General features: G+C 37.9%; 1 protein-coding gene and 1 long non-coding RNA gene across 3 annotated transcripts; both read right to left on the bottom strand.

Moving 5' to 3' along the window:
- Nucleotides 1-2,736: 2,736 nt before the first annotated feature.
- On the bottom strand, nucleotides 2,737-6,175 carry LOC133712417 (probable proteasome inhibitor). The gene is made up of 8 exons (XM_062138520.1): nucleotides 5,779-6,175; nucleotides 5,569-5,712; nucleotides 5,413-5,481; nucleotides 4,447-4,524; nucleotides 4,330-4,361; nucleotides 4,167-4,227; nucleotides 3,953-4,030; nucleotides 2,737-3,147 (listed from the first exon to the last, which is right to left on the bottom strand). Exons 1-8 carry the CDS (start codon nucleotides 6,117-6,119, stop codon nucleotides 3,075-3,077), a joined length of 876 nt encoding a protein of 291 aa, XP_061994504.1. The 5' UTR covers nucleotides 6,120-6,175; the 3' UTR covers nucleotides 2,737-3,074.
- A 1,745-nt stretch (nucleotides 6,176-7,920) lies between these two features.
- Nucleotides 7,921-19,536, bottom strand: LOC133709530 (uncharacterized). Of its 2 annotated transcripts, XR_009846315.1 has the most exons (5): nucleotides 19,455-19,536; nucleotides 15,208-18,316; nucleotides 12,227-14,112; nucleotides 9,618-11,953; nucleotides 7,921-8,505 (listed from the first exon to the last, which is right to left on the bottom strand). It is a non-coding gene; the product is annotated as an uncharacterized LOC133709530 (long non-coding RNA). The 2 variants fall into 2 exon arrangements; XR_009846314.1 differs by having other exon boundaries at nucleotides 12,227-18,316.
- Between the last annotated feature and the right edge of the window lie 3,219 nt (nucleotides 19,537-22,755).

Genomic DNA, 22,755 nt, shown 5'->3' on the forward strand with positions numbered 1-22,755 from the left:
AGGCTACCACAAAAACAATAAAAATTTCTGAGCGTAGTCGCTTCCAAGAAATTAGAGATTTCTAAGCGTAGTCGCTTCCAATAAAATCCGATTCCAAGAGAGGTTTTGGATTAGATCGAAACAACGATGTATGTGGTCGATCGTTTTCTTCTCAACAAACTCTAAGTTTGGAGAATTCTACAAGCTCCAAGCTTGGAGTGAGCATGAACCCCCACAGTTCGGCTTTTGGTCTCCCCTATGAAGAAGAAAGGGGGGTAGAAAAAGGGATGTTGGAAGTCCCCGAGAAAAAGAAGAAGAAATTGAAAAACTTCAAAAACGGGAACTTTTAGAAAAGTTTACCTTGAAAAGATGCCGGAATTCTTGACCGGAAAAGATGATGGAGGTGGCCGGAAAAAGGTTGCCGGAGGTCGCTGGAAAAGTGGCCGGAGATAGGCAGGGCGGTGCAGGGTTGCTGCAGGGGCTATGCAGAAGCTATGCGAAGGCTATGCAGAGCTCATGCAGAGGCTGTCGGCAGGTCTCAGCAGGAGGTTTGCAGAGGTTGTCGGCAGTTGTCGGCAGGGCTGATAGGAGCATTTTTATGCAACGTTTTAATAGTTATTTCCTCATATTTTGCTTAGTTATTTCCTTTACTTAATCATTTTTAATTTATTTTCTATTTTCTAGGTACATCGAATAAATGGAGAAGAAATGAGCTTAAAGGCAGAAGAGATGCAGAAATGAGATGAAATGAAGAAATGGAGTATTCCTGGTCCGACTAGGAATCCCAGTCAACGCAGGAATCCTGATGAGGCTAGGAAACCTGAAGGCATTAGGAGATCACATGGCTTGAAGATATTATGGGAGATTAAATCTGATTTTTGCATGGGAAATCAAGGAGAATATCAAGGGATTGTGCAACAAGAAAAGGCTCAAAACAAGTCCAGATTCGTTCCTTAATTCCCTCAAGATATGTTGGCTGAAATTAGAGAATAAAATCTGCAATTTTAATGTGAAAATCAAGAGAAAATCAAGGGGAGGATGTTAAGGATAAAGCCATGGAGAGATTTAAGGGAGAAAAGGTCCAAAACAAGTCCAGATTCATTCCTAATTTCACTCAAGAGCAATTTGGCCGAAAATTGTGAATAAAATCAGATTAAATCTTGGAAAAATCAGCAACAATATATTAGGGATTGATTTTGGAGCTTTTTGATTGGTTGGATGACATAGCAGAGCTGACGTGGCATTATCTGATTGGTTAATGCTGTGTGGATCAATCTTGAAGACTTGAAGACTAAGTTGTCATCCTCCTATAAATAGGAGCATTCTCACCAAACACAACAACAACACCACAACACCTCTTCATTTAGAAAAATTCTCTCCATTCTCTAGTTGCAAAGTTCTGCGTTTTCAAGCAAGGAGAGGAAGAAGAAGAAGGAGCCGTGAAGATCATATCCTCCATCATCCACCTTGAAGGCTTGCTTCCAAGATTCAAGATCCAACCATCTAGCTCTCCATCTCCATCTCCACTCACGGTGTAATTCGTTCCTTTTCCTTGTAACCTTTTTGGTTTCCTTGTTTGATTTCGTATGAACTTGTTTCTAGTTAACCTAACGTTTAGGGCGAAGTTTAAGCCCAATTTCTATGTTTAAATAAAGTTTTCAGATTCTATTATTGTAATTCGAGAGTTGCTTATGTGAGTTTGTTTAATTAAATTTGCTTTATAGATATCTTTTGTATTTTAATCTTATGTGGTTCGAAACACTTAGGGTTTTGATATGAATGGTGCTAGATTTAAGAACATGAAATCAACTTTTTGTTTTGTGTAACTTGAATCGAAGTAGTAAAGGTTTTGGACAAAAACCGACTTTAATTAAAGAGGATTGCAATTAGGCGGACTTTTCCATAACTAAGTTGTACACTTGAGTTGATAGCCTTTCTCTATGTGTAATGCGTTAAACATGTTATGATTAACTAGCTTTCTAGTGCTTGAATGCATGTTTGATAGGATTGATCTAGGTGCTTTTCACTTAGGTTAATTAGCATTGAAAAGTAAAATATGGGAAATCATTTGCTTTCGAATGTTTCACATGATCAACTCCTTTCTCATGACTTAGATGAACAATTATAGGGTTTGAATCGAATTTGATTACATGGAATTGGTTTTGATCTTTGTTCCTTGCGTTCCACCCTTGTTTGTATATATGTTTTTACGTTTTCTTTATTTTATTTACTTTAACTTTTGATTTTATAATTCTTAAACCCCCCTTTTATTTCGTTATTTGTATATATTCTTTTTGTAAATAATACTTTTTACTTTTACTAATTAATTAATTGTTTTTGCAATTACAGGTGTACCCTCAATCCCCGGTTAGAACGATCCCTACTTATTCTATACTAACAACTACATGCAGGGTTAAATTATACGCTTGCTATTAGTGTTACCAAGGGCTCGGTAGGGGCCTGTGCAGAGCTTCTCGGCAAATGTAGGCAAGACTCGGCAGGGAAGGCAGGGGCTGTCGGCAGCTCTCGACAGCTTCTCGACAGGAGCAGGCACAAGGCAGGCACAGGGCAGGGGCCGGTCCGGTTTTTCTGTCGGCCGGTTCAGGGGTTTTCCGGCCGGTTCCGGTGGTTCCGCCGCCTGTTCCGTGGCTGTGCTTCCACGGTTTATCCTCCATGCCACTTTTTTATCCTCACTCATCGTATGTAGAGAAAAGAAAGGAAAAAAAAAACAGAGAGAGAGACCCTAATACGATCATGGAGAAAAAGTCAAAAGGAGTGTGTGACACACGATAAAATCATTACGTTTAAGAAATAAGATCATCAGTATCAACATATATTATGCAGCCAAATTGAGAGGCAGCCACCACACTTGGTGACTATTAATTGCCAAATCATCACCCCACTAATTGAACCAAGCTATGAAGCTGCCCTAATTTCATACACGCTTATCATATGTTCACTATGGTCATTTTGAGATCTAAGATCGACAAAAGTGCATGTTAAGCTATTAAACATCCAGCCAGTATATAAGAATTTTTTTTTTTTCTAAAGCGGAAGAAGTATTTTAACACAACATCATTCTTTTTTAACCACATCTAAATGAAATCAGAACCACTCCCAAAATGTTCCAAGTCTGGATGAGTGCCACCCCCCGGTCTCCGTGGATTCCTGTAACAAATACAAACACAAGGTCATATGCTTGGTCAAAAACTCAATAAAAAACCGTGGGCCTATTATTTCATTAATTTGTCAAATCCAAAATGCCACAGATAATGATACACATACTTCTAGAATGTAAGTACAGGCTAAGTACAAACCGATTGTGAACCAGCAGATAATATCTCAGTGACAGATAAGTACAGGCTAAAAAACCTAGAATAGTCAAAAGCAAGAAAATGTGTTGCGTACAATCAGAATTCTCTCAGCTCCAACCAACCCTTCACGGGCTGGTCACATAACCACATATTGTGAGAGATTGGTTGTCCAAAATGATTTTAAATAAGAAAATTCCACAAACAAAAACCAAAGGAACACTACTGGTAAGTGCTAACACCTGAGAAACTACATTTTTTTTGGCATATTCGAAGATAGAAATAAAATTGGTTTCCGATTAAAATTCTGGCAGCTCTCTCAGCTGGAACCAGGCAATTTTATAACCAATTTAATTCCATCAGTTTTACATATGAGGAAAATTGAGTGAAAAAAGAAGGGTAAAATCCGGACTTAATTGACCTCATTGAAAACTTCCAGCAGAGTTAATCATAACAGAGTATCTAACTTTCTTCTACACCACAGGAATCTATCATATACCATTGAAAACATAGTGATAGCTGTGAATCATATCACATAATAAGTAATATAAGCCAGCTGGAGGACTTTCCTCATAGCCAATAGAGCCCATGGCACAATATGTTCAGTGCCTCGTAATCAATTTAGGAAACTATTATTGATTAGTAAATAAATAAACACATACCTTGCAAACCTATTGGGCTCAAAACCAGGAACACCAGGTGGCCCATAGGGGTCAAAACGAGCACCAGGAGGAACACCCCTGTTCCAAAATAAAATAATAAAAAATTAGAACAGTATTACATAGTATATAGCACATGCATGTGTTTCTGTTGTCTCTGTGTGTGTATGGGGTTTGTGAGAGGGAAGAGGTAGAGAATCAGTCTAAAACAACTCACGGTTGTCCTCCAGGAAACCCAGGTTCTCTAATGCCACCAAACCACCGAGGATCATTTGGTCCTGTTTTCACATGAATGAACCGAGTCAGATAAAAATGGCATGTAATTTTTTCCAGCATAGGGAAAAAAGAAACAAAGAAAGAAAGAAGACGATCTCACAAACCTAGAAGCATGCCTCCACCACCAAAATCACCTCTGATACATAAAAAGTGTCAAACTGGAACAGTAAAATGGGATTAACTAGCGAGGAAGAACAAAAAGACATGTATAAGCAAAGTACCTAGCAGGATACATTCCAGCACCAAGCCCAGGGAAACGATCACTATCACCTATAGGATTAACAGAAGGATAGACAATTCTGCAAAGGTACAAAGCAACACTTTGAGCAGAAATATAATTTATTGTGGTAGGGATAGTTGAGCAGAAATGATACACATTAAATGCCTACTTTGTTGTTTGTTACCAAAATACCAAAAATATCAGTGCAATATTTTGTATCTTGTTGATACATTAAAACCCCCCCTTCACGGATGCACACTCGAAATTGGGGCCTCATGCTGAATCCTATAATCTTTAGGAGGCAGGAAAATCCAGCAACTTGCAAGGTAGGTACCATGAGGGGGTACAAACACCAGACCACATAGAAGCAAATGATGGTGGATCTCACAAAGGTGCACCTATGTGGTAGTGCAATTTTGGGAAGAGAAATGGACTTCCATTAAAAGAAAGGAAAGGTCTATCATGTGAACGCAATGTCAACATGCAAATTACTGACCATTTACGCTCATCTAACAAGGTTAAAGGAAGAAGCCAATTGCTGACCATCAAGACTGAATTAATATCAAAAGTGCAAGAGAACAAAGTCCTGCTAGAATCAAGACAATCAACTGAGGAGGTAAAATACATGGGAAACTAAGAATAATTCCTTAATCTTATAACCAAGAGAGTATAGGACAATATTTTCAAGGAAAGCATTGACACACTGAATAGAGTTAGGATCTTCGCAAACATGGACTTCACACACACACACATAAATGGCTTCAAAACTTGAATACAACAAAATGCAGGAAGCATCTCAGAACTGAAATCGAACTATCATGAAGATATATAAAAACTGCCACTTGTTACAATGCAATGCATTTATCGGGGAGGCAAAAGGGGGGTTGCATTTATAATTGAATCATAAGAGAAACAATCAGGACTGCAATAACAAATTTGTACGTGTATGTTTGAGAGAGAGAGAGACCTGGAAGGAAGAGGAGGATCCGAAGGTCGAGTAGGAGGCTCAGTTGTTGATCTCTCTCTTGTTTCTGAACTGCAAAGTTGCACCCACATAAAAGAAGACAGACTGTTAGTAGCCTTACACAACTTGGTATCAGAACGAACTGAAACCCAAGTTTACCTTACGGGGGCAATGTTACTAGTTGAGGAACTGGAATCCAATTTAGACAAAAGCTGAGCGTCCAGAGTGTTGACCAGTGTCTCCAAATTTTTGAACTGTGAAGAGTAATTGCTGCCACTCTCTCCTCCAACATAGTCACCCACACTGCAAAATTGTAACAACTGAATGCAAAAGTCACAAAGAGAGAAAGAGAGAGAGAGAGGAGCCTACTTGATTTCGAGATGGAGAGAGTGAGAAGCCAAAGCATCCACGAACAATTTCTCGTTCATCACAAGGCATTTGACCAGTAACTTGTTCTTGTTTTCGGCGTTGGCGTAGACGAAAGCGTACTCCTCGTCAAGCTCGTTCCATCCATCGATTCCTACTTCATCGGTTGAGGAGGAGGAGGAGAGGAGGGCAGAATCGGAAAAAGCAGGAGGCCCGGTGGCGATGAGCTCGTACCCGGAGGCTACGAAAGAGGCGTGAACTGCAAAAGCAACCTTGTCGTTGTTGTTGCGGAAGGTTGGCCTCGCCGCTCTGATCACCGCCATCACCGACTTTTCGTTCGCCATTTATGCTCTCTCTCTCTCTCTCTCTCTCTCTCTCTCTCTGATTTGCGTTTCTGAGATGGTTCTAGTGTCTTTTGAGGAGGCAGGAGGTGCTGTGGTAATAAAGGACGAAACTGTAATTTTCACAGTTGATCATTCGTAATGTTTGTTTGGTAAAAAATAGGGCTTCGTTTACTTTTTTTTTTGAGAAAAAAGTCGGTGCGGCAGCCCTTAAGCCTTGATAACCTTAAATAAAGTAACTGTCGAATACAGGGGGGGACATTGAGCCTAAACCCCTGATTACAATAAGTAGCTAGAGAACAACCTAAAATACTATCTTGAGTCTCTACTAAACGCTTGTACTCAACAAAGCACCAACTAGCAAATAGCGCTCTACTGGCGACTCTATTTGCTTTAACTACTTTAACGCAGCGGTGACACAACGGAAAGATAACTTGATCTGCAACCCGATTACAGCAAAGCATAACAACCATACGCACAGCTCTCCTATCATGATGCCACTGGAAACAACTTCCAGTGACACTTAGTTTCACTCTGCTACTAGGAGGCAGCGACCATTTGCAAGTGCAAGGAACTCGCCGCCTACCTAGAGCAAAACTGGCACACAAGGTGCAAAGATTGGCACACAGGCCACTGGCTCCAACCAGAACACGGTTGGAGCTTATTTCCGACAAAGCAAAAACAGAAACACTGCAAGTAACTAAAACGCTGAAGACAACAACAACAAATAAAAACAAAGAAACGCCCAAGCAGCATGGCCTTGACATAAAGGCCCGGTCCAACCAGTGGCATGACCCAGACACAAAGGTCCGGCCCAACCACCTCTCACCCCAAACAACTAGCGTCGCCGTCCACCTAGCAAGCTGCCAGCGAGCTCCACCGTCCTGTTGCCTTGCACTGGACTGCCGCCGCAACGCATCCCAACGCCACAACACCGCCACCCCACAAAGCCGACCGTCCCAAAGCCTGGCCGATGTCAGAACCCAGATCTCAGAAAGACGCAGACCCACTATGGGCTCATCTCTGCCACGAGATTGGAGACCCAGCCACCGCCAAGCACGGAGAACCGGTCGTGACGCCTGAAGCCTCCGCCGCTGCTCCATGTCCGGTCTCACCCATAATCTGAGAACAAGAGATCCAGAGCGCTCTTCCCCGTCCGAGATGCAGCCGCTATCCTCCATCTCTGATCCAGGCCTCCACCATAGCACTTAGAAACCCGAGCAGATCTCGATCGATCTGCCCCTACCGAGCTCAAACACCCTCACACCAAAACCAGGACCGCAGCACCGCCATGGGACCACGCCGCAGGGCAAATCCACCATCCCTTCCCAGACCGGAACGCAGCGGCAGGAGCGCAGGCGGCGTTCGGTCGGGAGAGGGCTCGCTTAAGTTTCCTTTTTTTCCTTTTCTCCGCGTGTGGGGCGCGTTCTGTGTTTGGGGGTTAATGGGCTTCGTTTACTTTGGTAATGCTAGGTTGATTATTTGAAGGCCTGCTCACCTAAGGTACTGTTTGGGTAGGGGATTTGGAGGTAATGGGATTATAGGGTGAAGGGATTTCAAGGTGATGGGATCTTAAAATGAAGGGACCATTTATTATTTAAATGACTTGTTTGGGTAATTTTTTTGAGTGAAGGTATTTAATTATGGGATTTTGTAATCATATTTATTTTTTGACAAGATTAGTCTTTTTTAATATTTTGCTATTTCTAGTTAATTGCAATTTTTTTTAACCAAATAGATGTAAAACAAGAAAAATTTGTGCTTCACCAATTAATTCCAACACTTCCATTAAAATAAAATAAAATCATAAAAAAATTCTAGAAATTTAAAAAGTCACAACAAAACTTCGAAGTTATGGAACATTTGCAAGGTCTCCTTGTTCTTGCTGCACTTGTTGAGCTCGATGCCTTTGATAGTTAGCAAACATATCCATCGCCAATTGATCACGAAATATTGTCCATTCATTAGTGGCGTGGCTTCAACAGTTCTAATCTCCTCTTTATTGATTTCTATTGGCCTCATTGACAACTCACGATCAACCAAATGTAAAAGATGTAAGTCTTCAGCTTCCAACAATGGATCATTGTGCTTCTCAATCCGAATGAAGTTGTGTAACACACAACAAGCATTCATGATTCTTACTTGTGTTTTAATGTCAAAAAGGGAAGCTGTTCTTAATATGCTCCACCTTTTTTTCAACACCCTGAATGCACGTTCAATGACATTTCTAGCTTTCGAATGCCGAAGATTGAAAAGTTCTTTATAATTTTGGGGATGATTTCCAGACCATTCCTTTAGGTGGTATCCTTTCTTCTTCCTCCACCACCACCTCCTCCTCCTCCTCATCTTCTTCTCTCGCACGCTTACGACAAAGATCCGTCCCTAATTCCTATGTGATAAACCCACAAGATAAGAAAATATTTAGCATTCTAGTACCATGAATTTTCAAAGTAATAATTAAAGAAAGCAAGACATGTATAAATATAAAGGACAAAAAACCAGACATATTTCTAATGCAAAGGTAAGCATGTACCATGGATTTTCAAGGTAATAATTAAAGAAAGCAACACATGTATAAAAATAAAGATAAGTCTCTTAGCTACTCAACACAGCAGCATACAATACAAACTTCGTTTATAATAAACCGGAGGTCCTAACTTATTCTAGTGTAATTATCTTCGTTTATAAGAGCCTGTACATATTTATATATAAATATGTGTATGAACAAACACTAGGCAGAAGGGTAACAGGAAAAAACTTCATTTGGGGGTGGTAGGAATTTGTTTATTTGAAAATAAAAGAATGATAATGACTTGCGTATTCTGCCTTTCTAGGTTGAGAAAACCAAAAAATACAAAATGCAAACCTAGTGAACATGCGGATTAAAGGGCTAAGCAATTGCATGTGCCTTTTCGGTATGTTAAAATGTCGGAAAATGCTTAATAAGGCAAAGGAATTAGTTGGTGAGAAAGCAAGAGACATCAAGCAGACTAAGATAAGATGTTACATGAATTGCCTTACAAGAGACTAAAGCAGGAGCAATTGGAAAAGCAAAGCATACTGGTGTTTGGATCCGGCAGTGCATGTCATCTATTTTAAACCTTCGGTTAAGATAGTACTTGAGATGGATTGAATATGTCTGAAAGAGCACTAACTGATATGACCAAGATGCTCTCTATATTTAAATTGATAATCAAAGACAACATGTCAACAACAAAATGGATGCCTCTTCCAAAGTTTGTCTATTAATTTTATGATCAATAATTATGATTGAAAACACCAGGATCATGTGCAATGATAATAGGAGTCTTTTCTGTTGATATTGAGCAACCAAAGACAAGTATAGTTAAACTAAACCTTAACTATGAAATGGCTGACAGTGAAAGAGTAAAAACAATGACAGTGAAAGAGTAAATACAATGGGGCCAGAGACAAAACTATAACATATCATTTTCATATTGAAAATAAAAACTAGTTCTAAATGACAAAATTATTACACACCTGAAAACCGATAGGTGGGCAGGGGCCTTGACCAACTTTAATATCCTTATACTTGATAGGAGCATTTTAATGCGACATTTTAATATTTAACTCCCCATATTTTGCTTAGTTATTTCCTTTACTTAATCATTTTTAATTTAGTTTATATTTTCTAGGTACATCGGAGAAAAGAGGTGAAAAAGAGCAGAAATGAGCGTAAATGAAGGATAAGTCATTTTAGAAACTTTCCTCTTTCATTTTAGGAAATATTTCCTATTTTGTTTTAGGGAACTTTCTTCATTTGAACTTTCCTATTTCTGATTTTCTTGTTTTAAAGAGGGAAATTAGGAGTCCATCCCATTGAGAACTCTTGAGTGATGAAAAACATGAAGGATAAGATGAAGCACAAAAATAAGGAGGAAATCAAGGAGTTTTCATTCACATAAATTCTTCTTATTTCGTGGAGATAAAAGGGGAGTGTTCATAGTCAATATTTATTCCTAATTATCTTATTTTTTATTGATTATAGACTCCAATTAATTTCTGATTTTTCTTGATTATAAGAGTTTGTTGATACGCTAAAAGTAAGCGCGCAATTTAACCCTGCATGTAGTTGTTAGTATAGAATAAGTAGGGATCGTTCTAGCCGGGGATTGAGGGTACACATGTAATTGAAAAAATAAATAAAGAATTAATAAAAGTAAAAAGTATTATATTTACAAAATTATATACAAAAGAAACAAGTAATCGAAAATGGGGATTTAGAATTATAAAATTAAAAGTTAAAATAAATAAAATAAAGAAAACGTAAAAACATATATACAAAGGTGGAACGCAAGGACCAAAGATCAAAACCACAATCATATGAATGAAATCCAATTACAATTTCTATAGTTGATTTTCTATGTCATGAGAAATAAGTTGACCATGTGAAACGTTAATAAGCAACCGATTTCTCATTTTTTACTTTCCTTCAATATTTAATCTAAGTGAAAGCACCTAAATTAAACCTATTGAACATGCAATCATAGTCTAGAAAGCTAGCTACTCAAGAACACATTCAATGCATGAAGAACAACAAAGAAATGATGTCAATCAAAGTGCACAACCTAATATGAAAAAGTTCATCTATTTGCAATACTCCTTAACTGATTTCGACTTTTGTCCAAAGCCTTCGCTACTTAAATCTAGCTCCAATTACATGCATATATCCTAAGTTGGCCACCAAAAAACACATACATATAAAAGTTTTCTATAATCCAAAATTAATCAAGCAATCTCACATAAGCAACATATAAATCAACATAAAGAAATCACAAATTTATTTCAAAACATATAAACGGGCTTTAAACTTTGCCCTTAACGTCATGTTAACTAGAATTCATAACTCTACAAATCAAACAAAGGAAAACAAAAGAAAGTATGAAATACACCGTGAAAGATGAATGACAAGCCTTGAGACGAAGAACTTGAAGATCCTTGAAAGCAAGCAATCTTCTAGGGACGACACAAGGATGGATGGTGGTTAGGATCTTAATGTATTGCATGACTTCTCCTCCTCCTTGGTTGAGACGCAGAGCTTCTGAAGACTAGAGAATGGAGAGAATTTTTGGTGTGTAGAAAAGAATGGGAGAAGTGGTGTTGTTGTGTTGTGGTTTTTTGGTGTAGAGAATGCTCCTATTTATAGGAGGATGGCAACTAAGTCTCCAAGTCTTCAAGATTGATCCACACAGCATTAACCAATCAGATAATGCCACGTCAGCTCTGCTATGTCATCCAACCAATCAAAAAGCTCCAAAATCAATCCCTAATATATTGTTGCTGATTTTTCCAAGATTTAATCTGATTTTATTCACAATTTTCGGCCAAATTGCTCTTGAGTGAAATTAGGAATGAATCTGGACTTGTTTTGGACCTTTTCTCCCTTAAATCTCTCCATGGCTTTATCCTTAATGTCCTCCCCTTGATTTTCTCTTGATTTCCACATTAAAATTGCAGATTTTATTCTCTAATTTCAGCCAACATATCTTGAGGGAATTAAGGAACGAATCTGGACTTGTTTTGAGCTTTTTCTTGTTGCACAATCCCTTGAAACTCTCCCTTGATATTCTCCTTGATTTTTCACGTTATCTTCATGATTTCCCATGGCAAAAATCAGATTTAATCTCCCATAATATCTCCCACGTCATCTTCAAGCCATGTGGTCTCCTAATGCCTTCAGGTTTCCTAGCCTCATCAGGATTCCTGCATTGACTGGGATTCATAGTCGGACCAGGAAAACTCCATTTCTTCATTTCAGCTCATTTCTGCATCCCTTCTGCCTTTAAGCTCATTTCTTCTCCATTTATTCGATGTACCTAGAAAATAGAAACTAAATTAAAAATGATTAAGTAAAAGAAATAACTAAGCAAAATATGGGGAAATAACTATTAAAACATCGCATTAAAATGCTCCTATCATTTGTTGTGAGCACAAATCTTGCAAGAAATTAGTGCAATTCAAAGGAGATGAATAAGGGATGTATCTGGTCACTATTCAAGGAACATACCATGAGTCATTAAGGGGAAAAGAGATCAGAAAATTCAAGACTCTATCATGAGAAAATCAAGGAAATTTGGAGGAGAAATCACCTCTAGATTATTGGCCATGATTGCATCACAAGAGCAGGATTCCACTATAAATAGCAGCAATTCTTGAAGCCAAAGCACACACCACCACACCACGAACCACTTCTCCCATAATTCTAAACACAAAAAAATTCTCTCCATTCGCTTGTCTTCAAAAGCTCTGCGTTTCAACCAAGGAGGAGAAGAAGCCATGCAATACATCAAGATTCTAGCCGCCATCCACCCTTGTGTCGTCCCTAGAAGATTGCTTGCTTTCAAGGATCTTCAAGTTCTTCGTCTCAAGGCTTTGTCATCCATCTTTCACGGTGTATTTCATACTTTCTTTTGTTTTCCTTTGTTTGATTCGTAGAGTTATGAATTCTAGTTAACATGATGTTAAGGGCAAAGTTTAAAACCCGTTTATATGTTTTGAAATAATGTTGTGATTTTTATATGTTGATTTCTAAGTTGCTTATGTGAGATTACTTGATTGATTTTGGATTATAGAAAACTTTTATATGTTTGTGTTCTTTGGTGGCCAACTTAGGATATATGCATGTAATTGGAGCTAGATTTAGGTAAACAATTCACCTAATAGTTTTGTGAACGTATTTCATAAGTAGTATAGGCTTTGGACAAAAGTCGAAATCAATTAAGGAGGATTGCAAATAGATGAACTTTTTCATACTAGGTTGTGCACTTTGGTTGACATCATTTCTTTGTTCTTCATGCGTTGAATGTGTTCTTGATTAGCTAGCTTTCTAGACTATAATTGCATGTTCAATAGGTTTAATTTAGGTGCTTTCACTTATATTAAATATTGAAGGAAAGTAAAATATGGGAAATCGTTTGCTTTCTAACGTTTCACATGGTCAACTTCTTTCTCATGACATAAATAATCAACTATAGGATTTGTAATTGGATTTCATGCATATGATTGTGGTTTTGATCTTTGTTCCTTGCGTTCCACCCTTGTATATGTGTTTTGATTGGAGTAATATTTTCTATGTTTTTAGTGCATTTGTCTCTACATTTTGCTTAGTTATTCTCTTAACAATATCATTTCTAACTTAGTTTTGTGTTTTTAGGTACATTTGAGCTTCAAACGCAAGAAATGAGCTAAGAAGAGCTAGAAATGATGGAAATGAAGGCAAGGAGGAAATGAGGCGCAGAAATGAGAAGAAATGGAGAAATGAAGCATTCCTAATCCTACCAGGAAAAGGAATCCCAGTTGAAGTAGGAATCCTAATGCAACTAGGAGTGAGCTAATGGTGTTCGAAAATGAGAAATGACAGAGTCCCAGTTGGACTAGGAAACCTGATGACACTAGGAGTCCTAGTGGTGCTAGGAGATCCTGTGGCTTCAAGATTACTCAAGATAGTTCAAGAATGTTCTAGAATGCACAAGAAATTTCGGCAATTGAAGAATGGGCTTTGAAATTGTCCAATTGAGAAGACTGGCCCAAAGATTGAAGCATGTGACTTGCACATGAGTTTCTAGACCCTTCTTGACGTCTTGGAAGAATCCTAAAACAATTCTAGTTGGTTTTTGACAGGACCCGCCCCAGATTTCACCCCGAAATCGGAAGTGGCCCTGCGGGGGGCCCACTTTAGAAGAAATTCTACCAAAAATTTGGCAGAACTTCCCCTAAAAATGGACTACCCAAAACCTGTAGAAAAACATTTACACTTCTAAGCAATCCATCCTTATTCTCCTGGAGCCACCCTGCTCCCCAAATCACAACATCGATCAATTCACATAACACAAAACGCAACTCAAATAACATTATTCTCACAGGTAGTCAGAGCAATTCTAATAAAAAAATGAGTAAACAAGGAAAACGCGGAAGCCATGCTGTTGACTATGCCTCAATTCCATGTACGCCCGACCTCACTAATTACGCCTGCAAACTGGGCATTTGAAACCGAAGGGCCCAGGGGAAAAGTATATGAAAACGTTAGCGTGAGTGGACAAAAATAAATAATCGAAAAGAAAAAGGATTTTATACTTTCCCACATTTATCTCTTTAAAAACCCGATGCATGCAACAATTTAAAGAAACACAACAATTTTAGTTCAGCTCAAGAAAACAGACTAGCCCCGCTAGCCACAACCAAGCAAAGAGGAAAGAACTCTGATACTCATGAAAATAAGACCAGCCCCGCTGGTTAAGGGAATCGGACTAGACCCCGCTAGCCCAGCAATAATATAATGAGTAGGGGAAGATGATAGCCATACGAATAAGCCACTCGGGCTCGGGTGATAGCCTCCCAGGCTAAAGTACTCCCATATACTCCCGTTATATACCCACACGCCACTATGTGTAGCGATTAGGATACTGGGCTTCAGCATTACTGTCACAAAGATAGTAACCAGCGCCACAAAAGCGGACGGGTTTCGGTGATCCCATCACCTCGCCACAAAGGCGGAAGATCAATGCTAGCAATGATAATAGTCACCCAAAGTATGGCAAAAGAAAATCCGAAAACCATAAATCCATAAATACATAAGGCTTCCCCAACTCTCGCAAATGAATTTCCAACGACGTGTCCCACACGCCAAGAGTATCTCCATAATTCGAAACAAAACCAATTCCAAAATCATCATCGAGGCATTCCCAATGCCAAAACTGAAAGTCGATAAATAAACAAGAAATAATTCCATCGAAATCCCATTTCGAAAATCTTTCAGAAATCTCAAATCGACGAATGAAAATAAATATGGAATTCCGGAAATCACCTCGGAAAAGAATTCATTGAAAATCACAATATCAGAATTTCAAATAATAATTATAATCAATTTCTGAAAAATCAATTCATATTCTCAAAAACAACTCATAAATCCAAATCCGAGCATAATAAGTTCATATCCGAAACTCATGAAAAATCAATGTCAAATTATAATCCAAGACAAAATATCATGCTCGATAATTAAAACGATAATTAAATAAATCAATAATTTGAAAATAATTGCATGCATCATTATTTAAAACAAAAGTCCACTCACAGTACTATTCCGACGATCACGTATACGAGTTCCTTCATCGAGCGATGAGTCGGTACCTCGTCCTGTACATAATTATTCGTACATAAATAATTACCGGACGGAAAATAATTTTACGATAATCAATAATTAAATCTCAAAACCCATAACCTCAACTTCTCCAATCCTCTTCCACATCCAACCAAACTTCACCAACACTGCCCACTCGTCGATTTCAGACTATATAACAATTATGGAGGAAATCCGACAATCGGATTCACGATTAACATTAACCGAAACCAAATCTTTAGAAATTTATAACCGATCCAAAACTCCACCAATCCTCACTAAACTTCATATATAAGCTCTATGATAATTATAGAATTCAACTAGCCAGAAATTGAAATTAAAAAGCTACCCTAGCCGCCGCTACCGCCGCCACTGCCACCAACTCCAATGGCTGCCAAACTTTGGTAGTAGCACCTCCTCAACACACACATTAATTTCCTCAATTGTGACAAAGTCAGAAAATGAGTAGAAATATCTCAACAATTAAGGAGAAGGTTAAACCCGAGTGAACGGTAAAATCTTCTAATTATGCTTTCTTCCTCCATGCTTCGATCTGGGTTATGAAACTTGGCGAGCATGAAGAGTGGCTCAAGGCGCTTCTAATGGACCTGGGTTTATGATCGGAGGTGGCCGGAAATCGGCGTTGACCAAATTGCTACAGTAAAAGTGTTGGCTTCGATCTCCACATTTCCGGCCAAATCGCCGTAAACAACTCCCACATGCGTGTTAAGGAGGAGGAGACGAGTCTATCGATGCTCGTAGCTCGCCATGTGGTGGCCTAGAGGTGGAGGAAGAGAGAGTTGCAGAAGAGAGAGAGAGAGAGGGAGTTGCAGAAGAGAGACAGAGCGAGCACGGGGGAAGGAGAGAGAAGAAAGAAAAGTTACCCTGCCACAGTAACTTTTCAAATTTATACTAATCTACCTTGAACAGTAACTTCACATTTTCGCTTATAACTTTTGCATACGAACTCCGATTTTTACGTACCACTTATGCACGGGCTCGGTTTAACGTCCTCTACAACTTTTATGAAGAATATTTTCTCAAATTTTGACCCGAACAAAAAATCAACTTTTAGGGCCACTAAAAGTATCGAAACGACAGTAAAAGTGAAAATAGTTGTCATTTACCGTCCAAATGACTAGTAAACGGGTAAATTAAGATACGGGACGTTACAGTTTTGCCGTGAAAAATAATGAAGATTCAAAAAGATTTCAGAAATCCCAAAAATGGAGAGTTTTTAGGAATCTGCCTGTGCAGATCAGTCAACTTCGACAGAGCCCTGAGGACAGCTCAGAACTCAGAAAATTGCGATCTATATATGTTTGGAAAGCTACGGATGTCTAGTTTCCAGAACTTTTTACGGTTTGTCAATATCAATTTTTAGAAGAGGTTATGGCCGATTTAGTACACGGAGGTCAATCTGCCCCGAAATCGATTTTGTGCAAATAAAGAGAGTTTCGGATGTGAATATCTTTTGAGACGAGTTTGGGAAGGTTTCTACTCCATATTTGATCTGATTTTGAGGATATATTTCATCCATGATGATGTGGACCAATGAAAAAATTCAAAAGGAAGTCGACATCAACACAAAGAAGGAAGGGGAATCAAAATTGAAGACGGAGAGCTAGGGTTTGACGTCTAGAGCTTCTCTATATATACACACACCTATTTTGGACGTTTTTCACGATATTCCTTCACTCCATTCAGCCATCTCTCTCCCTCCATACACGTTCATCCCTTCCACAACTAAAAAAAAATCATCAAACCCTCAATCGAAGACGCAATCCTCCCCTTTTCTCTCTCAAATTTCGTCATCCTTTCTTCAAGTCAAGAAGCCGTGATCAAGCTCCATCAACATCTCCTTGCCGTAGTCATCATCATCCTCCACCACATTTGAAGCTTTCTTGCGTTCTTGAGATCTTCAAAAGTGTAACCATGTCATTTTCTAGTTTAATTTCGGTATTCTTTTCTTGTAATTCAAAACAGATTTTTGTTTTGTTATTTTGGATATGTTTCGAATTCTTGTTAGATTAAAGTTTCGATGTTAAAGATTGATTTCCAATAGCCATGAAGCATGTTTTGTTTTAGGTTTTTCAGATTATAATTTTCCATTTCAAATATTGCATGATTGTTTGTTGATTTTGTGCTTCAATCCCACCTTTTATGTATTTATGTTCTTTGGTGCGCAACTTAGAATTATAACCATGTAATTGCATCCAAATTAAGATATGCTAGCATTCTAGGTCTTAATTGCTAAGTGGAAATCTATAATTCCTTAGGTAAATCAACAATGAGCTTTGCATGATAAGATTAGCGTTCTAACTTGTTGTCTTTGTTTAAATCAATCAAACTTTCACATGTTCTTAATGCGTTAATTGTGTTTTGTTGGGGAATTGATCACTCACTAGCTTTGCATGATTAATAGAGTTAATTATGGTGTGTTCATCTAGTTAATCTAATTAAGGGAAGTAATAAGAACTTATGCATGCGTTCATGGTTGGTTCTTGATTGATTTCTTTCTATGACATGTTTGATTCGAAAATTATGTTTGATAATCTGCTTAATGTGTTAGTGGTTGTTAATTATATCTCTACTTCCTCCATTCATCTACTTCTACTTTGATTCAGATTTGTTTGAACACTTGTATAATATTTAGTAGTTAGATTTAGATACAACTTTCGAAATCCCCTATCTTGTAATTCTGTAAATATATTTTGTTTTATACTTTGTGAATAATACTAATTTGTTTAACGTTTTTGACAGGAAGTATACCTCAATCCCCGATTTAGAACGATACCCTACTTACTCATACTACAATTCGATGCAGGGTTTAAATTGACACTCATTTTGAGCGCATCATGTTTTTACATTTTATTTATTTTAATTCTAAATCCCCCATTTTTGATTACTTGTTTCTTTTGTATATAATTTTGTAAATATAATACTTTTTAGTTTTATTAATTCTTTTTTTAGTTTTAGTTTCTTTTTTTTTGCAGGGTTAAATTGCGCGCTTACTTTTAGCGTGTCAATACTGCAAACCAGACTATGTAGTTACCACAGGGACCTTCAAAAAGAGAAAAATTTGAGCATCAGTTGGTGGTTTATATTAACTGCAACGAATTCTACACAGACATAAAATCACTCAACTCAAAAATTTGTTTTCATATTCAGCAGATATAATCCAATCCTGATTAAAGAACAGATATGTGGTACCAATATAAACTGAGATTCTGAGAAGTGGCACAAGAAATCTGATGCAATAATGCATTCAAACACCAGCCACCAAGATACTGTGCTTAATTTATGGTCTAAAAGGAGGTAGAAAGCAGAAACTATTTGACTCAAAGCTTACAGTCTGATCAAATATCTGTTATCCCGGTCCAAACTTACACTCAGGAAAGAAATGAGATGAGATGGAATCCTCCGCCTGGTCCAAACTCCAGCCAAATTGTAATACAAGTATATTTTGTATTTTGGATTCTGAACAAACCCTGTTACCTCTACTCTACTCTATTATATATATGCACACACTTTCTTTGATACATAGGAGGAAGAATAAAAAACTCTCCTAGCCCAAACCAGATCCTTCTCTCTCATTTGGAACCCTTTTTTTTTTTTACCTTTTATTGTGCTTCATTATTTTATGATAACCAGTTTATTATCACCATCATTTCTAACCCTTTCGGATTTGAATCATGAAGTCTACTCATTCATTCCTCTCTCTATCTCCCTCTCTCGCTATCTGCTATGTTAGTGACCAATTTCCCAGCATTCAAACCTCCCTTTTTTAGAACTACCCCAGTTTTAGTTGAAACCTCTTCGACTCTTTCATGAGAGAGTCCTACTACCTATTATTTTCTTCTAAAAAAAATTGAATAACTATGTGATGCAGTGTATCACAAATGTGTATAACAGATACTTGAGGAAGAAATTCAATCCAACACAAGCAAAAAAAATATGAATAAACAGATCTACAAACACAGACATGGAATTGACGCAGAGAGCCAAACCCAAAATGAGTCAGCTAACCAAGTTGAAGAAATCGCAGAAAACCACAATTCAAATGAAAGAAACACAAGCCCAGAATTCAAATTAGAAATCGCAAAAACATGGATCAATCAATTAGAGATGAAAATATCCAAAAATCAACCATCAAACCCTAGAATAGAAAGAGAAACGAAAGCCCAAGCGGAAGATCAAACCTGGACATGAGCGATGCATGAAGGAGAAAGAGCGAGAAATCACTGTTGGTTGATGTAGTTCTTCGCCGTTTTTGGAATTTCAGAAGGAAAAAACTTCGCTAACCAGCCCTGGTCAGCAAGGGCTGCCCATAGCCAATTAAAACCCTACACATAAGACACCTTTTTGCCTCTCTTTATCTCTTCCTTTGCTTCACCTCCCAAATCTACCGCAGGTTTACTCCTTTTACACTTATTACTAGGGAAACATAGTGGGCCCATATTTTGAATTTGTTTGTTATAATATGATTGCAGTCTATTCATCCTCAATGCTCAAAGGTAAGCAGTTAAGTTTTACTATTCATAATATCGATCGTTGATAGACTTGAATTAAATGCTATTTGCAAAAGCACTAGCAAAGAATTGAAAACAGAAAGAGAAAAGTTGAAAAAGTTGAAAGACTATAGAGAAAGACTTAACAGAGAAACTCCCAACTACTGGGATATTATTTATAGACTCCAAACCAGGATCTATAAATTAGAAGAAGATATTGATAATCTTTTATATGTACTTGAAGAGGAACAAAAACCTCTTGACTACCTGAGCATTGGTTAGATCCGCAATTCACTGGTATCAGAGCTTGTAAAATAGCTCAGCAGGAGAATCCCCGATGGGGACAATGTCTGATTTAATAATAGAGAGACTGAATTCTCTATTAAAATCTTCTGATGAAAAATATCAGGTCCTGCAGAAAGAGATTTCTAGATATCAAGAACATCTAGAAAAAATTCCTGTTATAATCCACCAATTGGAAAAATTGGAAAACAAACTGGATTATATCAAAAATCTTCCAAAAACGGAAGAAGAAAAGCTAACAAGTGTTAGTAGAAAAATCAATGAACAGCAAAAAACGCTGGATTCTATGAAAAATATACTGAAGGACAAGAAAGTGCCTACAGTAAAAAAGAAAGCTAATGGATTCAAACCATTAGAAAGACCAGAGAATCCTGTTCCAAACTTGATTTTTCTGGATCCCTCAACTAGTTCTACTAGTATTCGGTATGAAAACCCGAAAGAAACTCGAGATATCAATATGATGAGCATCTTCGGGAAAAAGAAAGGAGTACAACTCCTAAATTCTGAAGAATTTGAATACAATGAAATCGAGCATGAGGTAAAAAACACCTCAATTCCAAAGCTAGATTTCAAGCAAATATACAAAAGGGGAACATTTGACCTGATGGACAGCCATCATTTCAAATTGCTGAAATTTACAACCCCCTCTACAACAGGAGAAACAGATCTACTACTAATCACTCCTACAGAAGTCGCCCGAGCAAAAGCAAAAAATTATCAATTTATGCATATTGGAGCAGTCCAAGTAGGCATAAAACTTTTAGCTCGAGAAGGCATAAACTGTTCAGTTCTATGTGTCTTACAAGACAATAGACTGGAAGATTTTCAAGCTAGTCTTTTGGGAACCCTTGAAGCATCTCTGTGCAACCAAGTAGCATATTTCAACTGCTTCCCCAACTTCTCAACAAGCTTGAAAGATGCAGCTCACTGTCTCCGCCTGAGAGTCAAGACAGACGGCATATCTATGAAAAATGATATGCAAGAATTGGCAATAGTATACAGGATATACTATAAACTGATGAGTACTACAGTAGAGCCAAAGACAAGGATATCAAACATCCCTGGTCTTACTATTGGATTCCTCACCAGTCAGAAGAACCATTCACAACAGATCCACAAGGTTACTTGGAATGAAGTAACGTTTCCTATTGAGTGGAAATTATCTGGTCCGAAGCTACCAGCAGAAAGTGCAAAAGCTAAAATTTATGAAAGCAGAAAGACTGGAGAAATCAGTCTAAATTTTGACAATCACAGAAAAAGTGATGTCTGTCCTGAGAATATCAGGATAAACAAAAATCTTCTCAGAAGAAGCTACAGCACTAGAGAAGCTAGTACTAGTGGCACAAAATCCACTATTGAAGATCCAATTACTGAAGAAGACCTTGAAGCTGATCTAAACAGACCAGTCAATATGCTTAGAGCACAAAAGCTCTATGATCTCTATGAAGAAGCAGAATTCTGTGAAAATCCAGAAAGATTAGAAAAACTAATCGAAGAAATGAAAAATTTCAATCCAGGAAAGGAAAGAAAACTCCTTCCCTACCAAGATGTTGAAATGGAAGAAGGAGAAAGCTCCAAAACTTCCATCACCAGAGAAAAAGGAAAGGTGAAACTCCCTATACAGAAGGCCCCCACGGGCAGAGATGGAGAAAGAAATTCTCAAAGATTTGTCCCAGAGGACAAGATACCCAGAGTACCAATTACCAATTTTGGTATCTGGTTAGATCTGGATAAAACTTTAGACAAGAGAAAAACTCTTGACCAATGGGTAGACAGCCTGATGATGGCATCTGCTCTCACCTTTGGAAAATTCGAAGCTCCTGATCTTCAGATGTACTTTGAAACTACTCTCACAGGAGTAGCAAAGAAATATTATTTCTCTTTCAAAGAAACGGCCAGAGGAAAAGAATGGCTTGAAGATATCAAAGCTTCAAAATCTCCGTATGATTTTGCAGTACCCCTGTACGATCAGTTCTGTGGAGATTCTGCAAATATGAGTGAAAAGGCCAGAGAAACGGCCAAATCAAATATCTATGCTCTCAAAATTTGTGACATGAGATATTTTGAAGAATACTTGAATGAATTTCAAGAGTATTACTGTACAATTGGTGAACTAGAAAGCACTGATCTAGTCAACCTGTTGCACAGGAAACTCCCTGAACCATGGAGCGAGAACAGCTGTGCGAGAAAGCATAGCAGAAAAACCAATTGAAAGATTTTCAGTTGGAGGAATTGCCGACAGAATCCGGCAATTACTGAAAGAACAATGCAAAGCCAATCTTAGAGCTAAGATGGCCAAGAAACAACTCAAAGGAGTTGAAAATTTCTGTTACGGAATACTGGATATGCCAACCAACTGGGGCTGTCATGAATCCAAGTTCCACAGAAAGAAGAAAGGAAAATATTACTCTAAAAAGTTCAAAAGGAGTAATCAAAGAAAGAATTGGAAATTCAAGAAAAGCTCCAATTACAAAAAACAACAGGATGAAGATCCAAAAAAGAAATTCTTCAAGAAAAAGAAGAATACTCATCAACATAAACAACCAAGCAAGAAAGCTTGCAGATGTTGGTTATGTAAAGCTGAAGGGCACTATGCCAATGAATGCCCGGAAAAGGGTAAAAAATCTTCTACTAAAGCTCTCTTTGAAGAATATGAGCATATAGTAGAATCAGCAAATATGAAAGGCTA

This window comes from Rosa rugosa, chromosome 5 (assembly GCF_958449725.1).
Source record: "Rosa rugosa chromosome 5, drRosRugo1.1, whole genome shotgun sequence".
Taxonomy (NCBI): Eukaryota; Viridiplantae; Streptophyta; class Magnoliopsida; order Rosales; family Rosaceae; genus Rosa; species Rosa rugosa.